The sequence below is a fragment of the Arachis stenosperma genome, chromosome 1, assembly GCF_014773155.1.
Source record: "Arachis stenosperma cultivar V10309 chromosome 1, arast.V10309.gnm1.PFL2, whole genome shotgun sequence".
NCBI lineage: Eukaryota > Viridiplantae > Streptophyta > Magnoliopsida > Fabales > Fabaceae > Arachis > Arachis stenosperma.
Window position 1 is genome coordinate 2,111,744 of NC_080377.1, and position 18,053 is coordinate 2,129,796.

General features: G+C 34.1%; 1 protein-coding gene across 1 annotated transcript; it reads right to left on the minus strand.

The window, feature by feature from the left end:
* Nucleotides 1-746: 746 nt before the first annotated feature.
* On the minus strand, nt 747-17,399 carry LOC130967134 (uncharacterized). The gene is made up of 13 exons (XM_057891958.1): nt 16,168-17,399; nt 15,340-16,069; nt 14,106-14,601; nt 13,684-13,835; nt 10,211-13,603; nt 9,886-10,098; nt 8,244-8,447; nt 7,908-8,111; nt 6,728-6,886; nt 4,310-4,660; nt 3,126-3,561; nt 1,708-1,804; nt 747-1,259 (listed from the first exon to the last, which is right to left on the minus strand). Exons 1-13 carry the CDS (start codon nt 17,292-17,294, stop codon nt 1,058-1,060), a joined length of 7,764 nt encoding a protein of 2,587 aa, XP_057747941.1. The 5' UTR covers nt 17,295-17,399; the 3' UTR covers nt 747-1,057.
* Nucleotides 17,400-18,053: the final 654 nt, after the last annotated feature.

Consider the following 18,053-nt stretch of genomic DNA (forward strand, 5'->3'; position numbering starts at 1 on the left):
ATGATTATAAAACTAATATAGTATATGTTTTGTGTTTCTCATTCTTATTAATTTTTTTCAATTATTTTTAATTATTTACAAGGCAAAAAATACCATATAAAAAGATAAAGTACGACAACTAAAACAAATAGAAATAACAAATAAAAATATAATTTTATACAACTCTAATATAAAAAGTCAATATCTTTTTTAAAAATAAATAAATTCAAACTTTTAAACTAATGAACTATATTTTAATTTATATTACATAAAAATAACAAATAAAGATATAATTTTATATAACTGTAATATAAAAGATTTGTCTTTTTTAAAAAGAAATCCAAATTTTTAAATTAATAAACTATATTTTAATTTATATTACTTAGTTGAATAATTATATGAAATTATATACAAATTATCAAATAAATATTCTACAAAATAATTTTAAAATAAATAATTTAAATTCAGCATTAATTTATATATTATCTAATCAATTTCTAAATAACATAACATTTATTAAAATACATTATAACATTTATTAAAATACATTATATAGTATAATTAATTTACTTCTCCATGCATTGGACAGATCTTACACTAATTACTATAAAGATTACAAAAAAAATAAATAAATAAAGATACATCTGTCTCTCTTAAATATTAATCCTTCTTAATAATTTTAATATTAAAAATCTTTTTTAATAGTTAAATCGTACTATCGATTCTTTAGTAAATTTTCCGATAAATGAAGTAGCTATTATATCAATTTATACAGAGGGATCAAGTACATTATTAGTACAATACATATATGAGCTGACAAAATTGTAATTCTTAATTTAAAAAAATTAAATTAAATAAAACAAGTTACAAAAATGATACACTCATGCTTCTCACGTTGCTATACATATCTTGATTACAAGTAACTGAAGTGAGCGCCATCATATATACACTTTCTCCATGCTTTTTTCCTCGGATGAGAAACATCTTCAAAAATGAAGTATATATATATATAACATTATTCTTTCAAACCTAACACAAACACTACATTGCCACACAAGATGAAATTCTTGGTTAGCACTCAATTTTCTAGTAAACTTTTTTCCCATTGGAATAAGCCAGATCTCTCTATATCTAATGGGGATAAACTCGCCAACTCTAATTTCTTTTCGCCAAGAACATTTGAGACAACCACTAACAAAGTCAGACAAGAATGATATTCATCCATCTTCTGGGAATCAGTTAACTCCGGTGAACAATCCTTCCATGGATGGTAAAAGGACCTAAACAATGAATATAGGTCAAACTTGCTTCATTTTTTGAGGCACAAAAATTGCAACTATGCATTCATAAGTACAGGTAGTCCGAATTCTCCTACTGTAAGACTAAAATATTATGACTATAGCTCTTCATGTAATCAAATATTGGCAAATTATACTTCGATCTAATGATGATATAAAGACTTCGATCCAATGATGGATTTTATTGATAATAGTTCCAAGCTTATACTAGTAACACCAAAGAAATTAACTTTACACCTGACTTAAATCAAAATTCAAAACCTACTTATCTTTTTTTTTTTTTTTTTTCTTTTTGGAGAAAAAACTGGACTCCAAGAACTATAAGCCACAAGAAATTGCATTTTCCTCGCATAACAATATGGCTACATAATATACCAAGATGAAACCGGTTAGAAAATAAACATAAAAAGAGGAGCAAGAAAAGAATTACCATCTCCAAGATGGATTAGCTTCAGGAGGGCACCGCACCCTTGAACAGTGTGATGATATGAAAGTGCTGTATTCTTTCAATAAATCACCTCTGCCAACTACAGAATGAAAGGGAAACAAAGAAGCATTGTAAATATATAACCAAAGACATGGGCGTCTATATCCAAATCCAAATGGTCAACTACAATTTTGATGCATCATACTTGCATCCAAGATGCCAAGTAATCTCAATGCACATCTATTATCTTTAACTAATAAGTGCCATGTGGTGTTCTATAATTGCAATTCAGGGAAAAAAATTCTTCCTGCCCAAAATTTTTTCTTCTGATCTCCCATCCATGCTGCAGTATGCAATTCTTTTCAGGGATGCTCTATGCGCTATATTACTCTTCAGGTCTCCCCCCTCGGGCTTTCTTCTTAGCCATATTTGCTTATCATAATATTTATTTATGCACTTAAATAATTCTTTTTCATGGTTAGTACCTATCTCTCTGTTTCGTTCTTTTGTTTAGGTAATTGTTTTTTTCAAAATAATTGGTTATCTGTCACATGTATTTTACAATATGATGTTGGCTTCTAATAATACTAATACATTATTTATTTTATTCTATTATTCAGGTGCACTTTATTATTTACACAATATTGGTCAATACGATTAAGTATTTTGATTATTTATTACAACTTTGGGGTTTAATGGATCTAAACGCAGGAGGTTCAATAAAATAAAAAACAGCATACCTTTTATTTTATTTTTTACACTAATTAGTTTGCTAACAACAATAGATATGCAGTTTGTTATATCACTAGAAGATATAGTTTTAGAAGTGTATAATGTTTTTGCTTCTATAGATTTCATATTAGATGCCTACTCATAATTAATTATAATTATAATTATGCAAGTGTAATAATTATAGTCCTGGATTTCTATTCAAGCTTCTAATTAGAAATTTTAAGAATGAATTAGCCTTACTCATCTTACAGATGTAAATATTTATTTGTTAAAGATTATAACAATAAAATGATATTTACTTTGTTTAAAACATAATAAAACAATAAATTTCAAATAAACCCTTAATGTAACGGAGTACAAGATACTAGTTCCAAGGCACAATTAACGACTACATGCCAGAAAACTTACTTTTTTTACCCAATGCATTCTTTCAGTCAATCATTGTTTTCACCAAAAAAATTAAGGCTAGGAATTATTTCAAGGGGATATTTTGGGGAGGGTGTCACTCAAGTTTCAAATGAGATATGCAAAAGCCATTCAACTCAACAGTATTATGCTTATTAGAAGGTAACGGTAAAGCGGGGGCAAATAAATGTAGTGCAACAATATAATATAAATTAGGGAAAAACACAACTATCAGCCCTGAGATGGCACTTGATAAAGCATATTAAGTCAGTAAAATGGAATACCTGCAAAGTTGGAAGCACCAAAGGTTAGAAGACAGAGAGCCGAGACAGTTGATGGTAGCACCTCAGGGTCTATGTCATGAAGAAGTTGCAGACAGAAAATCACAGAAGCCAGTAACTTCCCACAGCCAATTCCAATATCATGTCTTTGTCCATTGGCATTTCCAGCTTGTACCAGTAAAGAATGAAGGGAATTTAAATCATGTGTTTCAACAAATGCCGAATCCATATCATTGGGTTTCTGATAGAGTTTCGCAATGATTACTGATGCTGTTAACCAACGTAATAATTTTGACAGTAACGAATGCTCGTGAGACTCTTCCCTGTAATTATTTGTGCGAAAGATGTGAGACTTATTCACTCTCATCCTTCGTGAGGAATCGGACTGTAAAGCAGTTGTAATAGCCCAAATAAGAAAGCTTTCAAGCCTTTCCTGTTTCTGCATAGACATAAGTCCAGTTATTCAAATGTAAGTCACAACATTAAGATGTAAGGATCAAGTTTTTAGGGTGTAAAATGTTCCACAAAACCCCTATTAGATTCAAAGGTAGTAGATTATTAAACCATGCTAATAAAAACTTCATGCTAATAAAAACTTCATACTAATATGAAATAATATTTAATATATTTTTTATATATATGTTTAAAATGTATGAGGGTTACCAGTCACCCTTACTCCTTACATCAATAATTTCAATTGTGTGTGGATCCATGATACATCAAAATGATCCCAAATGTGATTTAGTGTCTTTCTCGCTTTATAACTATACCCACTTTAGCTCCTAACTCAAGAATACCTATTTGATTACACTTTTAAGGTTCAACCTTTCATCAACAGTCTTAGTAGGATACGACCCAGCAACTTGCCAAAATCTCAAGCAAATTGGTCAAAATATGCAAAAGTCCCCCTTTTCTTTTTTGAAAAAAAAAAATGCTCTTAATTTGCATGGGATGTAAGGTGAGTAAAAGTAGAGATTTCCCGATACCATATTCTAAAGCGAGTAGAATCATGACGCAAGACAAATCTCAAAACAAAAACAATAAGAAATGCCAATGAAAGTTTCAAAAGTCCTAAATTGATTGTTTGTATATTTTTTTAATGAACAATATAGAAAGAATATTTAAGTAGAGTAATTAGTAACCATATTCAAGAGTCTTTAAATAAAAGAGTTCAAAAGAGAAAGTACCATAAGGAAGATTGAGATAGGAGGTGCATTCATCAGTATGGCTTCCAAAGCAGCCTCCTGATTAATACCTTTTGTTGCTTCATCCAACTTACTACCAGCCTGATATATCTGATATAAGCCCTCAATTGATAGTGTAAAATGTGGCTGATATATTTTCCTTTTCTGAGATAATTTAAACATTGATGCTATCATTTTTAGAAAAGGACTTATAAATCCTAAAGTTTCATTAGCAAATGTAACATCCTGTAGTAAGGAATTCAATAGAATAGACGAAAGCTCCATAAGCTGCTCAAGGCCATAACTTTGCAACCACTTGGAGATTCTTCCCAATGAAATGACATCATTGACAGCCTGAAAATCAAAAATAGAAATAATTAGTACAACAGAAGTTGAAATTTAATCTTTTAGAAGCACACTTGTTTGTTTTTCTCAAGTAACTCTGTCAATATATTTAATTTCTAATCCACAATTTAGGGCCTACCTTTTGTGGTGTATATATACATATTTATACATCTATATATATGGTAATGCCTTTGGTGATAGTAGTGGATGGGCCATACAACAATATATGGATGGTTAGGAAATGTCACAGAGTCACTAAAACAAAATCTAATGGCTCAAATTTGTTCATCTATCTCTCACAATTATCCACTGCTCTCGCTATTGCAAATTGATCTAGTATGCTGATATAATAAGTCTGGAGTATCATGATTAATTTTAGGTTATAATCCCACAAATGGAAGAATTACGTATGAAACGCTTCAGCAAATCTATTATAATATATTAAAGGAGAGCCCAAAATAGTGTTATAGTGAATGAATGACAGATAAGGTTTTAAATTTCATATGAAATTGCCACATCATCCATTACAACAACATAGAAAAAGCATCTATCTTAGAACTACGTCTATATTACTATAGAGAATAGCATCTATATAATCAATCTAGCATTAATCTCATAATTTCACACACTAAATTATCTAATTTTAAAACGAAATGATATGAAAAATATTAATTCATATCAATGGTCTAAATTTTAATATTCTATATCATATTTGAAGAATAAATTTCATTTTATAAAATCTATTTATTTATTCATCTATCTACCTATCAATTTATTTATTATATATAAATATAATGACACAATAAACTCTTGATATACTAAATGACTCCTAATATTGCAACATAAACATTTTAGTGAAATTGTCATTTTATAGTTTTTCTATCGCTGTATCACATCACTTTTTATCCTTCTTATGTAGTGTTTAGTCTTACCTTTTAATCTCTTTTTACTCTTTATTTTTATGTAGGTTGCTCTATGCCTTTAGTAGTAATGTTATTTCTCTTTAATAAATATACATTGGTTAATAAAACCTAATTCATTCTGTCTTTTTATTCTCATTTCTATTCATGTTTACTATAAAAATCAACATTTACTTCACATATCTTTTTTATCTCCTCTCACATAATCTTATGTCTCTCACTCTTTCTCCTTATCTTTGCTAATATTTTGCACAATTATTTAAAAAATTTAGTTGATGACCACAATTCTTTATTTTAGTTTGTTAAACAATTTGTACACTGTATGTTGGGTAATGAACTCCTAAAATACTATAACGTATGATGTTCTTACAATGTTTTTAAGTTTTCTTTTTCTATTTTTGATCTAATTGTGTTTATCAATTATATTGTTTTTGTCACTTATATATCCTTTTTTTTCACAATTTATATCTTTTGATATTTTTGTAATAATAATGTTAAAAATGCATGTCATGATTCATCAAAAGATAGATGTTATTTTTAATTATTAAAATATATTCATATTTGCATTACATTCATTCATGTGCTATTTTTAAGTTTGCTAAATATATATATTAAGTGATGAATTCTTTCAAATAATAAAATGTATAATATTTTTACAATTTTATTTAAATTTAATATTAATTTTTAAAAAAATTTTTATTAAATAATTTTTTATATATAAAAATTAATTCATTTTAGGGGTTTGAATCTAGTACAGAGATAAAGTTGATTATTGTTATGGTGTTGGCCTCCTTGTTTTCAGGAGAAACATAGGTTACGGGTTATCAAAGAATCAAACTGCCACCCATATGCATTTTGACAACATGCTCAATTAACTAAGTAGATAAAAAATAATGCAGTCTTGCTACTTGCTAGTCATAAATTTAGCATACCTAATATATTCAAAAGATAAAACACAAAAATATTAACTGACAGAATTTGTTATACAAAGATGCATACAAAAAGAAGGGGGAAGGATAAAGGAGGAACAGGTAAGGAGAATATATTAAAGACAGATCAGAAAATAAATGATGCATAATAGGACTCAGGAAGGAGGACCTTTGTGCATACAAAAGGAACTTTAAACTGAATGAGAAACTTAGAATCAAACACTTACCTTCAATATTACCGACACATGCTTCAAGAATACTCTCTTTTCTTCTCCGTTGAGCCTCTCCCTATTAACAGAGATGATAGATGAAAACCAGGAAAGTAGAGAACATTGTTTCACTAGATGTCGAGCAATCTTATGAAATTTAACAGACTTCTTTATAACCTGCAGAGTGGATAAGAACCTACATTATATTGATATATAAGATGCCCAGAGAATTAAGATTATAGATTGCATAATATATCATAAACAAGAATTATTATCCAAAAAGCAAATATATACAATAATAAAAGATCACAACATCTAAAAACATTTACATTCATAAGTAGAAAAGAAATTCAAATAACTTTCTTCAGTATTCTTTCAGGTATGCTAGCACATGTCAGTCACAAATCAGCTTCATTTCAGAACACAATAACCACAAGAATGCCAGTTAAGTTTAGGCCAGTTAGTCCAGGCCACTGTCAGAAACTAACCCTTGGTATTATAAATCACATTGGTTTACATTAAAATTTTATGATTTTACAAATTTATAAGTTAAGTACAGTTATCAATAAAAAAAAGCAGTGGCTTTTGGCTTTGGGTGGATAATTAAGTAAAATTCAAATATTGATGTTCTCATCTACAGTATGTTTTTAATCAGCGATTTTGGCTTGCAAGGAGGAGGGTCGCCATGGTGGTGACAACCAAATGAGCATGAAAAATAAGTGCCAACCTTTGGAAAAATGGGTTCTGATGGCGAAAGTTGGAAGCTTTTGTGATCAAAGAGAAAAGAGTGGGCAACGAAACAAAGATAGGTAGTGAAGTGAATGGAAGATAAGAGTCCAAAGAGGAGAGACATTGATGAAGGTCATGGCAAAACACAGTAACAGGTGGCCACCAGAATTACATAGGAAAGGAATGTTAAAGTGGTAATATAGAAAGAAGACCAGTGGAATAGTGTTGGCACATAACTAGAGTGGACTTTGTTGGAAATATGGAGGTAGTATTGCAAGTTGAGCAATTTAATTTATGATTCAATTCAATTAGCATCGGAACTAACAAAATTGCCATTCTGATTCATGATTCAATTCACATGCAATTTGAAAACCAATTACAACCAAATTAACGGCGATACTACTCCAACACTACAGTTAAAGCAATATGATAAAGGAAACACAAACAACTTTTGAGAATGCATGATTACCTCAATTATTAGGTCCTTTGACTCAACATCCATAAGAGGAGAGACATAAAAGCTCATTAGACTCTCAAGGATAGAGTGCTTGATATATATGATGGCATCATCATCTGAGTTCAGGCCAGCATAAAGTAGCCTAAGCATCCAACACCTTTCAGCTTTGAAATTTATAGATGTACTCCAAAAAAAGTTATCAACCAAAGGTATAACCTACAAAATTGAAACAAATGGAACAGAAAACAAAAATCACCCTTCATTATGAAGCCAAAGTTTTAGTATAAAAACAGAAAAAATTTCAATGCCAGAAAATAATACGAAGGGTATTATAAGGTCAATTTATACCCTCATGTTCAATTTAGAAGAGTGTATCAACATTGTACTTATAGCTGCATATTGATCGTGTGAAGAATCTAACAATACGCAGGATGCCTCAGCAGCGAAAAGCGCAATAAACGAAGGGATTCTTTGCCATGGCTCTTCTATGCTATTCTGAATAGAATTTAATAGAAGCCGAAGTCCCATGACATCCTTCCTCTTTTGGCAGTTCTGTAATGTAAACTATTGTTAATCAGCCGCAACATTTAAATCAAGAACATATACATGTCAATGCGTTTGTGTAGGTTTGTATGGATGTGTGTTTCTCTCTATATATATCTAGCTATCTGGAAAAGAAAAATTAATATTTAAAATAAATAAGTATAAAGAAAGCCAGAGAAGCCAATTCATAAAAACCAGTAACAGAATATACAAGGAAACATTAGAAACTGCAGAACTTCAAAGGTCATCTCTTCGTCCAATTGCCAATAAAATTGTATCCTTCACTCAGTAGATTCTTTACTTCTCTCATTATTCCCTTCTCAACTTATAACCCCCAGCTACTATCAATTTTTCCTTTTTTCCCCACCACCTTTTGCCATGTGGGGAAGCCTTTTACAGTCAGAATCCCCTAGTTGGCCATCATTCATATTTCACCTTAGCCTATCTAGGTGTACCTACACTTGAAGAGGGAAAGAAACAAAGTAAACCCCCAAATCAGTCCCCAATAATATCCCCAATGGACATGTTAGTCCTTCGCAAGAAACAACTAGTGCTATAGTTCATGACAACCACAAAATTGGACACCATAGTCATGGATAAATTGCAACGATATAGAAGTCTGGCGTGTAGGTAAAATGATGATTAGGACTTCCCTAGCCCCCATCTTGGGTGGACATAGTTCGCACATCTAAATAAAAAGTAAATAATAAAAAACTCCAAACATTAGTTTGAAAGGTTGGGATAGGTATGATAACAAAAAAACAGGACATTTCAAAAGTATTTTCAAAGCTATCCAGATTTTTATGTTTAGAGCATGCCCTATGGGATTGGATTAGATAAGGTCAGTGAGCCAGGTCAGGGAACATATTTATCCAATTATATTTTGGGTAAGAATATTATTATGTGGGATTAACTTGAGATTTTTCTCCCCCAAAAAGAAGAGGACCCATAATGCCCTCAAGATAAGGGAAGGTACAATAACAGAAAAAAGACATCCCAAACTAACACCCACCAGGGTACCATAATTCCATCAATAGAAGAACAATGGCCCGGTATCCTAATGAAGTTGAGTCCTAGTAATGCAGCCTATAGAATTGTTCACTACCTCACATCATAATGAATATATAAATACACTAATGCACCAAAGAAATGCCAAAAGGCAATGCAATTAATATTTGAAATTCTTGTAGACAATATACTCAGAGCATAACCACTCCAGGGAAAATAATGAGTAAACACAATCATTTCTTTACAAAGCCAAATTAGATTAGTCAGCAAGAACAACGCTTTTCACATGTAAGTATAAAACTATAAATATTCAAAGAAAAAGAATCAAGCAAACATAAAATAAATAACCAGTTTAGTCTTAAAACAGAGTTAAATCTGATAATGCCAATGAAATTTTATATTATGCTAAGGAAACAACATTGATAATCCCATTACCAACCTCTAATGCACTCTTAAATTTATCAAGAGTACCATAAGCCAATTTTCTTATCCCAAGGTCTGATGATGACATGCCGACAAATGCAATTGCAAGCAATCCTGACCCAGCAAACTCCACAGGCTCTATACGTGACTGTGACAGGCAATGAATTGAGAAACGCAAGATAAACCGTGGATCATAACGTAGTCCGACTTCAACAAGAGGAGATTGTATCTGTACAGGATTTGACGTAGTTAGTGAAAACCATGATAGAAAGATTATAACATGTTAAAACCACTGACAATACAAACTGCACCAGTGAAGTAACTTGAGAACATGTCCTAACCTGTTTACCAAAAGTATCTGGTTCAATATTGTTTCCTGCTGGTAGCATATCGGCAATACTTCTATCGTATGGAAAACTGAGAACTGTTGAAATGCATATGTCAGGATCAATTGGAATGTTCTCTCTATTTTGGCTTCCAGAGCATACTTCAATTGGTTCTGAATCAAACTTGATATTAGAAGATGCACACTGTTCAAGAGAATGGCCCATGTTGGGGTCCAAAGAAGCAAGTCCCCATAGGCACTCCACATCAGATAAGTTCAAAGACTGTGATCCACTCATAGACTCAATTTCATGAATCAGATTATATATCTCCAAATCAATCTGATTGAGTGTTGCACCATAACAACGACATAGTAGTGCATGCAATTCTTTTATATTTATACCAATATCATTTCCAGAATCTATATCAGTTTGATGACCCCTCATCCATAAAAGTACCCGAAGCAATCTAACAATTTCCAATGGTCCTGTAGAAAGATCAGTCAATTTCTCAGTGAGCTTCTCATCATTTTCACGATGGTCATGAGAAGGGATGACAAGACATTTCAGAATGCTGGATACTGGCTTGAATAAAGAACCTGCTGGTTTGCACACTGAATAAAGAGTGGAGGCAAACTGCGAGTGGGCAAGTAACAACTGAAGATATGTATCACATGATAGGCTGCCCTCATTAAGCTGAGTTAATATAAGACGGAGGGTCTTCATTGTTGTAAAATCACCAAATCTATATAGAAAAGCATGTCTGATTAATTGCTCTAGGAAAGCAATGGACTGCAACTGGATAAGACCATCATGCATCTTTACTGTTAACTCAAGAATACTTTCTAACACAAAGACCTCCAAGTGATTATATAGCAACAAAATGTTTGTGCTTTTTCCAGCTCCAGCCTGATTAGGAGGAGGCAAAGATGTTTTCTTAACAATAGACTGCCAAATATCCACCAACAAGTTTATATATCTTATCCTGGATGTATCCAATTTGCTTTGCATTTCAGCAGGAGCCACTTTGAAATCCTCACCTGCTTCTTCAGGAAACAATAATAGTTTGCAAAATGATATCCTTGCAACAACACGATAAATTAAGTTGAGAGATTGGTTCAATGAATAATTATTAATAACTTGACTATCACAGTCCATCAGTTCATCACGTGCAGCAGAATGTTGGCAAATGGATTTGAACAGCTTTAGACGCTTCTTCAATTTCATTGAATCTCCATTAAGAGCAAAGTAGTACTGCAACATATGGATTGATTTTCCAAGAAGACTATGATCCATATGACACAGTAGTTGTTGCACAGATGCTGGAAAGAATTCCCCATATTCTTCCTCAAATATGTCTTTTGAAATAAATTTGTTCCACTCACTAAGACCTTTCAAAAGAATCTTGGAGTAAAAGTATGGTAAATGTTTAAGATCTTTGTCATTGCACCTCCCAAATCTCTTAGAGCTTTGGCTCAAATAAGACAAAGCAGCAGGTAGAAGCAGCAAAAACTGATCCTCTGAAAGAGTAACATCAGAGGCTTGTCCCTCAAATCCAATATTATCATGATATAAACCCTTATTCACCACAGCCAAAAATAAATGCCCAAAGATTGACGAGTGAACAGAGCTCATTTCAGTGAGGATATACAGGAATTTTGCTCTCTGTGCATTTGTTTTCTGAACACATTGAAAAAGCATTCGCACAGGAGTAACCATTACAATTTTGCACATGACCAACAGCAAAGGATGAAATGTTTCTTGTTGCATGTGTTTCTGCATATACAAAGCATTCACAGCTTCAACTAAGCATTTATCTGCACAATCTGTTTCATAATTTAGAGAAAACTCAACTACCCTGCTGTAGATCTGCTCGAAAGCATCAGCTCTCATATTCTTTTCAGATATCTCCCAAAAGTTATCATAGGGTGCTCGGTTCCTGATTGGCTGTTGAAAATAAATGGACAAAGTATTAAAAGCACCGGCAACCAAGGAACATCCAATAGACAAACAGGATTTCTTAGTTGGCAAATCATCCACCTCAACTCTTTTGAATATCCAGTCTACTAATTCAAGGAGCTTAAAAGGAGATAAAAACCGAATGCAAAAATGCAATGCATATGATGTTGGAAGGAGAGGCATTATATCTTTAGCAGAAATACACAGCTCAAATCTGTCTCTAACAATTACAAATAGCTTGTGTTGAAGACCTTTAAAGGCTTCCACAATATTATTGGTAACTTCTTGGGCTTCTGATGCACAAAGTTGGGTACTACATAAGGACCACATGTAGTCTAGAGCCATTCTCAATATATTTAAAATTGGATTCCTAAATTTGTGAAACTCCTCTCCGGATAATCCGTTGACCACCTCAAAGCCATTCCCTACAGTGACATTTGTAAAGTTGTGACTACTTCCCAATGGAGAGGATAATGACATCAAAACAGAAGGATGACAAAAGATTATTTTAATCACTTCTTGAGTGTTATAGCTTGAAGAACAAAAAGCAGAGTTTGTAGAGCAGTCCAAAGAACCTTCTGGAACCAACAATTGTGCTAGCATCTTCCTTACAAGAATGACACATAGATTCAAATGCCATTCAGTTTTAGCTAACGGATTAACTTTATAACACAACTGAATCTGGTGAGTCCAGAAGAGCACAAGTCTCAGAGAGTGAAGAAGGGAGGAATCACTCATGGACCTAGATAATTTATGCAGAAGCAGGTCTTTCACTTTAGATACCTTTGATATATCAGAACCTTCCATACACATCACTGCAGGAAATATCACATGGAAAGGTGCCTGTTTTAGAAAGATACTGAATGCAGTGACATCAGCTTCAGAAGAATCCAGAAGTTGGTTGCATGTTAGGGAGTCAGGATGAGAAGTAAGATCAGAAGTATCAACAGGAGGAGCATTTTGACTATTACTATCAAGATCTGATATGGCCATGTCCAAGCCAACAGCAAACTTTACAGGCCACAGCTTGGAAGCATGGAGAATAACACTAGGATCAAGAAAAAACACTGATGACAAAAGTGAGAAAGGAACTCCAAGTAAGTCGTGTGAAATGAGTGCATGTGATCGCAGATTCATCAATTTATCATCAACTCCTCCCCAAATAAAGGAGGATAGGAGAGCCATGGATGTTTCAACCATCTCATTGCTAGCAGTGCTACTTAATAATCCTTTTATATCACCAAGTGCACTTCCTAAGGAGCCATCAGAAGGCACAGATTCCTCATTCTTAGAAAAATGTGAGCAATTTTGTTGGCATGATATGCTATCCAGAAAATCCAACAAATTCTTCATTGGCTTCCACTTGGGAAATGCTCCGTCATATTCATAATTGTCATCAAGTCTCTGCGTTAAGTCTGCAGTAACTAAAGCAGATAACAATTCAGCATCGACCTATCAAAAACACATATCTAAAATTAGATGCACACAAGCAAGTAGACTACAGCAAAGATGTCCAGTTATGCACCAAGTACCTGTGTTTGCAAGAGAGACTTGACTGTATTGCAAGTGTATGATAATACCATTGATTTTTTAGGCAGCGAGTAGGTTCCTGATTTAGATCTGATCACCCTTAGACATTTCTCCAGCACACATACAGTCAAAGGGCTAAAATCAGGTGAAAACTCTGCAATGAAATCCATTAAATCAGCACTGCAAAGTCTAGCAACACGAGATAATAAAGTCTCCAAGAAATTCCAAAACAGAGAATACAATAATCACAAAAAAAATTGACCATATGTGTTATATTTCCTAGACATATGGAAAGATACTAATCATATAAATTCATCATGCTAGTTCAAAAATGGATATGGTAAGTAACTCTAGAGTTATACCACATACACATAAGATTAAGCATAAGCATAGAAATATAAGATGAGATAATTAAACCAATTACCTTTTCCACCTTTCAAACCATCGACATAGTTCTTAAGAATACTCCAATATTTGAATAAATTATTCCCAATTGTAGAAACAGCATCACACAAGAATGATATGACAGTTGAGCACAAACTCTGCAATACTTCTACCTCCAGGATATTGATGGGGGATCTCGTTTTGTGATAACCTGGTAAATATAAAAACCATGCTTCTATTTCATGAGGGTTCCTGTCAAAAGCACCAGTACTAAACATAGCTGCCATAGCCAGCCTATATGCCTGATCCCTTGCACCATTGACTGGTGAAAACATTAGCAACTTAAGTAACGGCTGGAGATATTTGTACAACATGGGAGGAGTTCTTATTGGAATATCATTTTCCGGACACCATTCAATATATTCCGCTAGCAAAGACAACAATGAGACCTGCAGATTACTTGTTAACTCCAATGGGTTTTTGAGAAGATCCTTGAAAGACTCAAAAGATTTATCCAGAGTGAAAGGCAAAGTTCGCTGCATATGAAAATCAGACAGCAAATACATAAGATAAACTTCATACATATTCACCAAAAAAAATTGTAATATTCAATAGGGTGGTTCTAAATAGAAGATCTTTTAGCTGGTGGGTCCTACAATATTATGAACTTTTAAGAGTATCCATTGACAATAAAATAAAACATGCATACAAAGCCATAAGGAATATGTTTCTAACATTAGATTATTTCTTCTTATATAAAGTATATCACACTAGAGTTATTATCTTTCACCAGGAAGGTTTAGCAAGATGATGATCCACTAGTTATGAAGACATTCTTTGGTGCATTTCACACAACAGCTGAGATTTTTTCATTCCAGTAAACCTGTTCTTTACATGACACTATCTGACAGATTGGACATAATCCACTTGTTGATTATTTACCATTTCCAGTGTTAAACTTCACGAATTCTAGTAGATAGAAAGGTAGGTCCACAAAAGCAACTACCTCATAACTCATGAGTGGTTAATTATTCAGCAGAGCAGTTTCTAGTGGCAACCGAACACCACATAATTAGCAAACCAATTTTAGAAAATAAAAATGCTTAAAAAATAATATCAAAAGGCGTTTAGTTAGTTAAATCATAACGATGAAACAATTTGAAATATTGGTGATTGCAAAAGACATTTTCTATTAATATATTTACAAAAATACATAACAACAGTGTCTCCCAAAGGAATGAATGAAAAAGAATTTTCAAAAGAACTATACATACGCGATAGTATTTGAGAGCATCAAGCAGTTTAGACTTTAAGTATGATTCTGCATCCCTCAATGTGCTGACACCCATGGAACAGAGATCCACACTCCAAATTTCCCCCATAATATTCATGAGATCCTCTTCATCGTCCAACGTATCAGGTTTTACGTCATTGTCAACTGCTCCACTGTCGCTGGCCAAATCAATATCTGGACCTGTACTAATCCCACCAACAACTATATCTACGTCATTCTCTGATGTATCCATTTTTAACTTCTTTCTGCTGTTGCTGACATGTTCAAGATTACATGCAGTTCTCTTCAAACTTGACTCTTGTGCCTCTGAACAGGAATCTAAAGGGTAAATCAGAGATATTAAAACTTGAGGATCAGGAAGAAATGCCTGAACATAATTCTGAATCTCCTGCTTGGTAGACCCCATATATTGTGATAATTTATATCTAAAACTCGAATTGCGGCTCATACCACCAAAGAGAGAATCTAGAAATTTCATTAACTCCAGGATAAGCCTTAGAGCGCCATGTTTCACATGAGGTTTAGTACTAAGCAATCCCTTATTAAAAATTGACCTGCTAAATGGACGAGGAAACAAGCACTTCACGGTACTGAGTAAATCCATTTTGTCAAATGATTGCAGATCCTTTGATTGACAATCAACCAGTTCCTTGGAAAGGCCATTCCCCACGGATGAAACCAAATCAGCTGCCACAGATATTGCATATGTCCTGCGAAATACAGCAGTCACTATCAGAAAACAGAGTAACAAAACATAAATACTTATGCATATATAGATACAATTTTAAGAACATAGAAGTCCAATGACCATGAAGGTGATGTATCATCTTCAATGTTGTACGGAAACTCTTTCAAATATGACAAGCCAAAAGAAAATCTGGCATTAGAAATCGCCAGAAGCAAATCTCTGTGGTATTGAATCTCAGTCCCCCTCAGCTTTCTCATGAACCCCATGATCCTCTTCGGATTACCCTTCAACGGATTCGGACGCCTTTCCAAGTCCGGCATCAACCCATTAATCGGATTAGTACAGACCATAACAAGAACCTCATACGCCAACTCAGCAGCATCACCACCACCATCCCTTCCACAAACACCAACCAGCTGATCCAGCGTCACACTCCCAAACAACACACTCCTCAGACTCGGTGGCACCAACGACTCTTTCACAAGAACCCTGTCCCGCAGAGTCGTCAAAACAAACATAACTGTCTCATCATCGTCGTTTCCCAATCCACGAAGCACGCCATAATACATCTCCCTCTGCTGCAGAATCCATCTGAGTAGGCCAGGCTTCCCAACCTCCAAAAAAGACATAGCGAACCCAACAAACGACTTTCTCAATAATAACCACCTCCCCCCAATCTTGGCACTCCTCTCGTCATTGTTCCTCCTCTTAGGCTCCGCAATTCGCTTGAATTCCGGGTGCTTAAAATCGAAATTCTTGGCAACCTCAGAGGCCAAACTATGTCCCCGCCGAACCACCGAAACCATGAGCATAAGTGCAGCCTTCTGGCGCTTCACTTCCTTACTACTCAACTCCTTATAAACATCACCTATATACTCAGCAAAAATCAACCTCGCGAACTTGTCGAGTTCTTTGCTAACACACACACTTTCCACGTCAGCATGATTGTATTTTCCGATAGGGTGGTTAAGGATGGTGGAAACTAGGTCCAATACATAGTGCATTCCCTGTTTTCCTTGCCTTAGCTTCCATGCTCCCAATAACTCAGAACACTTCGGTGAACCGCGAAGGTACTCGCGCAGCAACGATCCTCCGTCTTCGGATTTAAGGAGCTTGATGAACTCTTTTGCGGCGTCGGAGCATAGCTTTATCTCCAGCGAGGTGATCCTGTGGAGCAGTTCTTTGAGCTTCGCGTCGTGTGTGACCTTTGCATGCAGGTTTAGGCCAGCACCTTCGCGATCCGCCATGGCTGCAATGTGGTGAATGAGGAAGGAATTTGAATTGTTTGGGTGGACGAATTTGAACCTGCAAGATAACTTGAGAAGTGAACTAGGGTTTTAGTAGGGTTTCAGTGGAACAGAACCCCAATGGAGAAAGAAACGACGCGGGCATGGGTTGGAACTTATTTGAATATTATTTATTTTGAGTTAATTATCAATTATGTCCTCGAAATTGTAAGACGCTAACAATAATAACCATAATATTTGTTAAAGATAATTATACTCTTGAAAATTCTAAAAACGCAACAAATCTATTCAACCGTGAAGTGAACCCTTCTCCATTAAACGAATTTTGGTAATGTGGCAGACAGAATTTCAACGTGGCATCCTCATAAGGTCTTCTGTCTCGTTTCTCCTTTATATGGAATGAGAGAGAATGTTTTCCCAATTCATCACAAACATAAACTCTAACTACTATCATGCATGGTGGAAGCAGAGACATGTCCAATAACAATCGAAGGACACAGTCAGTGAAAAATAGTAACTCTGAAGGGCTCGACGAACACGGGAGCAAGCTATACGACGGGACATGCTTCTGCCGTCTTCAGGTGGTGGCGTTGAAATTGAAGACGAGGAGAAACCCAGGGAGATGGTTTTTCAGGTGTCCTCTATGATTTTTCAGGTGTCCTCTGTGGAAGGTATGTATGAATTTTCTGGTGAATCTGTTCCCATTCCCTATTGAGAGTTGAGCTTGATGAATGGCTTTTGTGCTGGGCAGACGAAGAA